The sequence below is a fragment of the Poecilia reticulata genome, linkage group LG8 (assembly GCF_000633615.1).
Source record: "Poecilia reticulata strain Guanapo linkage group LG8, Guppy_female_1.0+MT, whole genome shotgun sequence".
NCBI classification, from domain to species: Eukaryota; Metazoa; Chordata; class Actinopteri; order Cyprinodontiformes; family Poeciliidae; genus Poecilia; species Poecilia reticulata.
The window spans coordinates 8,579,614-8,586,851 of record NC_024338.1 but is presented as its reverse complement, the minus strand read 5'-3'; the positions used below and the strand labels follow the sequence as shown (position 1 = coordinate 8,586,851).

Here is a 7,238-nt window from a genome sequence, read left to right as displayed (position 1 = left end):
AACTGCACAAACGAAAATTTTAACTGCACAAACCTGCACAAACGGAGCACTAACGAACTAGCCCACTTTGGTTTGTTTTGGAGCGATATGGGGGGATGGTGAACTCTAGATGACCTAAAAAATAATGTTTAATATCTCAGAAACCAAAACTGCACAAACGAAAATTTTAACGGCACAAACCTGCACAAACAGAGCACTAACGAACTAGCCCACTTTGGTTTGTTTTGGAGCATATGGGGGGATGATGACGTCATCGGCCAAAATTATAACTTTTAATATCTCAGAAACCAAAACTGCACAAACGAAAATTTTAACGGCACAAACCTGCACAAACGGAGCACTAACCATTCAGACTATTTGCTGGATTTTTTGACGTGGGTGGGGTGTCAGCTTCACGCAGGTTTGGCACCCTACGCAACAGAAAGGGGGCGCGCCCGCATTAAAGCAGCGCGCTGTCCAGCGTTGATGTGTCGCAGATTTTAAAAAGTGAGGCAGGAGAGCGGCTGGAGTTTCTGAGCGAGGGGAGGCGCACAAGCTTAGCGGAAAAAAACTAGGACTCTCGGAGGGAACCGTGGAAAAACACTTAGCGCTCTGTTTTTTGTTTTTTTTTTATTATTATTCGTCCGTCCTCCTTCTCCCCCCGTAACTACTTTATTTCCGCACGTCGGGAAGTAAACAAGCAGGGATCCAGTTGCGTCCTGTTTGGACCGTCGCGATGGAGCTGTCATCTATTGGAGAGCAAGTGTTCGCTGTTGAGTCAATTACAAAGAAGAGAATTAGAAAGGTAAGAAATATTCCTGCTTATAAACAACCCCCGCTCCCCCTAAAATAATACAATTATCCTGCTGTTTTATGCAAACGCATCTCAATGTACTAGCCGCTGTCCTCGCGCCGTCAACAACGATAGCACAAGGCTGTGGTTTACGTAAAGAAAACACAAAAACTAAGTCGTTATTTTAATGCAACTGCGCCGAAGTTTCTCGAGTCCGTCCTGTGCAGCGGCTGAGCTGCTGCGGCATGACCGTGTTTTGGAGGAGCCTACGCAGTTGTAGTAAAACGGGGGAAAAAAGAGGGGGTGTGTGTGGCTTTTAAAAAGCGGACAGCGAGCAGGCTGCTGCGCAGTTTATATTATTTACGCCAGCGCGCGGACTGAAAATGCTGTGTAACATCACAGAGTGCCGCGTGATGCTGGTCGTATTTAGTTACGGCGGAGAGCTGTTGTGAATTCAAACTGACTTATATTAACCCCACGACGCTACAGGTGCTCTCTGCTCGTCTTAACGCTCATGACGTAAAAAATAAAAGCGCAAAAAAAAAAAAAAGTAACATAAAGCGAGCCTTTTTAAAGTTTACGATAGTGTAATACGATACTGCGCGTTCATTGCTTTTTCTCGCACGCTCTGGATTTGTTTACGTTTTTTTTTTCAGCTAATTTATTTTACCTGTCTTATTCATTTCAAACTATGGTCGCCTCCGATAACAGTTTCGGACGTGAGCGTTGCGCAACATTGCTTGTTTACATGTTCCCGCGTGGCCCCACCTATCCGAGCCACCGGTGTAATGTTCTAGAAAGTGCCCCAGCGCTGTGAACACGGGCGCTCGTGGAGCGAGCACGTCATCGCAATGCGAGCGCAGGGCTGCTGTTTGGAGGCCACGCAGCTCCGCTGTCGATGACGTCAGCCTGCAGAAAACGTGGAGAACGAGAGAAACTTCACGAACCTTCCCTCCCTCTGTGTAGCTCCACAGTTCAATAAAAAAAAAATGGAGACCATTAGATAATTCAAATATAGAACTCATGAAAGTGATTAAAAATAACAGGTGTAGTTTTTTCAAAAAAAAAGTGTTGCTGCAGTTATTTTAGTATTTTTTCAATGGTCGCAATCCATTGCAAAAAACTTATTTGTCATATTTGTTATAATTCAAATGACATTAAAAACAAATGATTTTAATAAATCAGAAATAAACGTGCTCATGATAATTGACATGTATCTGATTATACATGATTATATGCAAATTTAATTTAGGAAATAAATAGAAATATTAATTTTACAATAAGCAAATGTAATTGTTTCACATGGTCTCCTGCTGCAACAAATCATGACTTCCTGGTTGTTTTTGTTGTCGTAGTGCTTCATTCTGTAAAATGGTATCAAGTTGACTTGTGTGCTTCTTAACCACTCAGGTTTCAGGGTGTATTTGACGAGCTGATTGTGTGATTATTTTGTGGCACACAATAACTTATAAAGAAAACCATGTTTCAACATTTAATCAATGTTTTCACAAGAATTTCACATATTAATATGTAATTACACATTCAATTGTTTATGGATTATCATTATCATGAACATATTTTAATACGGTAGTTTTCATTTTAAAATATGAAAATATGTCGGCTCCTCCTTCCCTCAATCCACAGTTTAAAGGGACAGCTGCCTTATTTCTTGTGCTCTAGTGTCCGTTTAACACAGGGACTCATTTAAATGGAAAGTTCACTGACTGCTGTCCCTCCCCCCACTTTGTCTCTCTCTTCAGGGTAATGTGGAGTATCTACTGAAATGGCAGGGATGGCCCCCAGAGTGAGTAAGCCTTGAGTCATCCACAGACCTCACCACTTCCAGATATACTTAAGAGCTTTTTCGGAATATGCTCAGATCATTGATAAACAGACGGTCGTTAACTATCTCCCTATTTGCAGGTACAGCACTTGGGAGCCGGAGGACAACATTCTGGACCCGCTCTTGGTCCTGGCTTACGAAGAGAAGTGAGTAAGACTGGAGGCATTTTAGGTTTCTCTTTTTTTGTTCTCTCTCAGTTTTAGCTTTCTTTCTCGCCTCCTTTCCTCTGACCTCCCCCTCCTGTCTGCATCTTCTCTTCTTCTTGCAGTCAGGAGAAGCTCAGATCTCTGAGCTTTCGAAAGAAAGGCCTCAGACCCAGGAAGCTGGTACTGCGGGTAACGACACTCATCTTTCTTCAATCTCAAACATTTGTTGTATCGTCTTTCATTAACACAAGCTGCAGCCAGGCATTTAAAGCAAGTTCAAACTTTAAACAAGCGTTTTAATAGTGGAATCTGTTTTTTAGTCATTTGCGCAACATGCTGCTCTATGAGGGTGTTTTATCCTTCACAGATAAAACTACTTTTTCAGGAAGTTGAGAAAATGATTTAAATTTTAAAAAGGCTGTTGAGCCAAATATATTTTATTTATTTATTTATTAACATTTAGGCATAATCAGACTTTTTCAAACAGGTTTTATATAGAAAAATACTTTAGAATTTCAGTATTTGCTTAAATATTTATAATACAATAATAAAAATAAAAGAACAGCTGAAGTCTAATAAACCAATCACTGACAATTAATGGTAATTGTCRGATTAATTGTCTGCATCCTTAGTTTTAAGTTCTTCAGCAGCTTTAAACATTGATGTTAGTTCCTCATAATGTTAGAGTCAATTTATTGGAACAGATAAGGCAACACTGTTCCCACACTATCACTTTCRCTGCTGTATTACAAATTAATGGAGGAGATTCCAGGAAGGCTTTCTGAAATGTAGGCTCATGCAGCATTTTATGTAAACTGAGCAGGGATACGGAAAAGGAAAAACTGATTATTAACTCCCTCAACTTACTGATCTAGTCTAGAGTTCCTTCATCGCCTCTCAAAGCTCTCTAAACTCATTTATGGTTGTTTTACAACAAGCTATATTCCTGTTACAACCGTAGAAAAACAAATGTGTGCTAGAATAAAATAATGACAAATCAGCAAAAATATTTTGATGAAAGATAAGTACTCCAGCGATTATTGTTCCCCCTGCTGACCGTTCGCTGTCTTCCTCAGAACATTTTCGGCATGGACCTGCGGAGCGCCCACAAGGATGACGAGAAGCCCCCGCCTCGCCTGCGCCTGTCCCTCACCAGATCCATGAGTACGGACGTGGAGCAGGCGTGCCGGCGCCGGGCCAGGAGGAGGAACAGACAGAGAGTGACCAAAGCCTTCCAAAAACACTCTTCCAACAAGCCAATCCATGAGCAGAAGATGAATGTGGAGCCGGTGGAGAAGGACTGGGGCGGCACCAGTGAGGAGGACAAGCCCGGATGTGAGAGCACCACTGAGGAGAGATGTGAAGACAGCTTGTATGGTCAGTTGTCAAATGAGTTGATTGATTGATGTGGCAATATGGATGTTGTGGTTTATTACTGTTGTAATTCTTTAATCTGTAATTGTTCTTTGCTGGCTGCAAAGCGAATTGCCCCTCGGGGACAATGAAGTTTATCTAATCTGATCTAACATTTATCTGAAGTGAGTCTTTATGTGTAACCGATGTTTTTCCTGTTTTCTCTCAMAGGTCAGTCAGAGTGCAGCTCTCCTCCGTTCTTAGAGGAACAGGACATGGACACGGAGGTGGAGGAAAAGGTTGCCAGCCCGGACATGTGGACAGATGAAGCGGACGGAGGGATCTTTGAAACCAGTCAGAGACACACAAATTCACACGACGAATCCRAGGACAACAYCTTGGTRTCTGAGGCCAAACCAGAAGTCGTGGTTTCCCCAAGCGGSAGGTCAGACTGGGTGGAGGAGGAGGGCGTGGAAGCCTTCTCAGAGAGTCCAACCACGGAGGAAAAGAACGCAACCTCAGTGATAGTGAGGGTCCAGGGATGTGGCAAGAYGACGGGCGATGCCGTGTCCGTCTGCTCTGACTCTGAGCCGAAGAAAGACGAAGCGAGAAGCGACAATCAGAGCGTGATTGTGACGGCGTCGGACCGCCCAAAAGTTCCCTACGAAGCGCCACGTCCCGGGAGAGTGATCGTGACGAACGTGACTGTAAACTGCCTGACGGTGACTTTCAAAGAGGCGAGCTGCAGCGAGGGCTTCTTCAACGGCTGCTGAACCAAGAAAGGGGAACACGGAGACAGGGATCAGCATAACCATAGTTAGACCTGCCGCTCATGGTGAAGTAAATACCGCAAGCAAATAGTGTCTGTAAGGTCATTCCACATGATTTTATGAGTTCAGTAAGACATCATTGCCTTGGAATAAAAGTGAGTGGTGATTTTATTATTATAGTGGCTCATTTATTAGGTGTGACAGGAAACAATGCACTGCAGGCCAGCAGATTAAGCCGATCTCGGTGGCAGAGTTCATTCTTACAGCAGCTCGGTTCACCCTACTGCAGGGAAGGGCAGCCGAAAACAACAGTTTACAGAACAACTCTGATGCAGCTACCGTTCCAGTTGTCCTCAGTGCTTTCCAGCAGGATGCAGGTTTTCACCAAAACCTGCTTCCAGTCGACTTTTTAAAAAAAAGAAAAAAGTAAAACGATGTTTTTTTGTAAATGTCGCTCACTATCTCTCGCACAGAGCTACGCGCATGCCCCCATCAGTCTGTGCCACACACGCACGCGRCTGTCTGCCACGCTTTTGTCGGAGGGGTTTATTTCTGTAACAAAGGAGAGATCCAAACAAAGACGGCGGATTAACGCCTCAGACGGAGCCGTGCATCTAAAGGAGGGGTGGACGGACAAAAAGGAAACGCGCGGTCGTGTTTGCTGTCTCATCGTCCTTTAACTTTCCAAGTATGAAATGCTGCCTGGGTCTATTTTTGTATTACCAATTGATAGTCAGCTCCTTTCACCGGCTTTTGTGTCATCAAAAGAGGAGGTGTCGATTCAAGATGTTGCTTCCGAGCTCCGTAGGTAATGTACAAATGGAAGCAAATGTACTTCTAAACTGTAGTGAGCTATTATTTATTGCATGTCACTTGTACAAACTGCACTAATTTATGTCTCTTGATGTGTCTGAATCTGTCTCTCTCTAACAAAGATGGATTATCAAACATGTCTTCTCTATATCACAAAAAGGTTTCTATTTGACTGCATTTTCAATAAATGTGTATGAAAATAATGCGTCTTGGTGGATGTTTATCACGGATGGGTTTGGGAAATAAACAAAATCTGAGTACAACTTCAAAGCTCTCACTTTGACAGAATAGAGGCTTGAAACCACTAGAACCGTGATTAGTGAAAAGCTAAACTTAGAATGAAAAGCCTGTGTTCTCTAAACTAAGAAGCTCTGTATTTTGTTCTTCCGGTGGAAAYCCAGTGGGTTTGTCAAGTTCTGTTCAAACAGCAGCTCTAAAAATCCCAATGACCTGTCAGCAAAAGAGAAGAGTTTGTTGTCGACAGAATGTTTTAGGAATTGCTATTGCTAAGAGTCGCCACCAGAGGGCAGAGTGCTCTCATGCAGAGAGGCTGCTTGCCTTCAGATCCCCAGATGTGATTCATAACTCGGCATGGCGGGGGAGTATGCTGCTGCTGCTGCTGCTGCTGCTGCTGCTGCTGCTGCAGGAGCAGAGGATCCACCATGCGAACGGATCAGAGATGTAATAATATCAACAGAAGTGTGAAGAATGGTTGCAATTCGGAAGTGGATGAGAAAAATAAACTAAGAGATTAATAAACTGTTTCCCCAGCCTTTACTTTCTTCCACTGGCTAAAAGTTGTGTTGTTTCTTCTTTGATTCCTTGTTTTTCCCCCCTTGATTATTCTTTTCCTTGTTTTCTTTGTCCTTTCCCTCTTTTTTTGTTTTGTTCTTTTACTCTTTATTCCTTCTGTGGTCTCTTTTCTTTTCCTTGTGTCATTATGTTCTTCATGTGCCTGCCCATTCCTTCTTCCTTTTTATATCCTTATTGCATCCTTCTAGTTGATTTGATTGCTAGTAGTAGTTTTCAGTTCCTTATGGGGCAGAACATTATACCTTTATGCCATTCTCTCTAACAAACTGATATTATCTTGTTAAGTAGTCAGGCTATCTGCAACTGTAGCCGACCTGCAAACAGCTGCTTCACGAACATGCTGCTCATATTTTGTCAATGAGCTGTGCAACATAATATTGAGTTAAGGTCATTTCTCATGACCCAAAATATTTCCAAACAGCTAAGTATTTTTCTGTTGTATAAAGGATAAAACAATCACGCTTTTTTTTTTTATAGAAACTGCCCTCATGTTTGCATTGTTTCATTAAAAATGTAATGCAGTAATATGTAAAACTGATATTTAGCACTAAAACATGTTATGTTATTCCCTCATCAAAAACATGCTTGGTGTGTTGCCATGATTCTTTCATGTATGTTTGAGAAATCATTTAATCTCCCCTGGCAACCATTCAGCTGGGGAACGCCTGGCTGAAACCGAGCACCGCCTTCAAAGAGCTCCAGTTTCTGAACTTCTGCCTCACAGAGCA

General features: G+C 42.6%; 1 protein-coding gene across 1 annotated transcript; it reads left to right on the top strand.

Annotated features, from left to right (window-relative positions):
- The first annotated feature begins 456 nt into the window (after positions 1–456).
- cbx7a (chromobox homolog 7a) lies at positions 457–5,900 on the top strand. The gene is made up of 6 exons (XM_008415575.2): positions 457–784; positions 2,533–2,576; positions 2,696–2,761; positions 2,884–2,950; positions 3,838–4,138; positions 4,346–5,900. Exons 1-6 carry the CDS (start codon positions 716–718, stop codon positions 4,885–4,887), a joined length of 1,089 nt encoding a protein of 362 aa, XP_008413797.1. The 5' UTR covers positions 457–715; the 3' UTR covers positions 4,888–5,900.
- Positions 5,901–7,238: the final 1,338 nt, after the last annotated feature.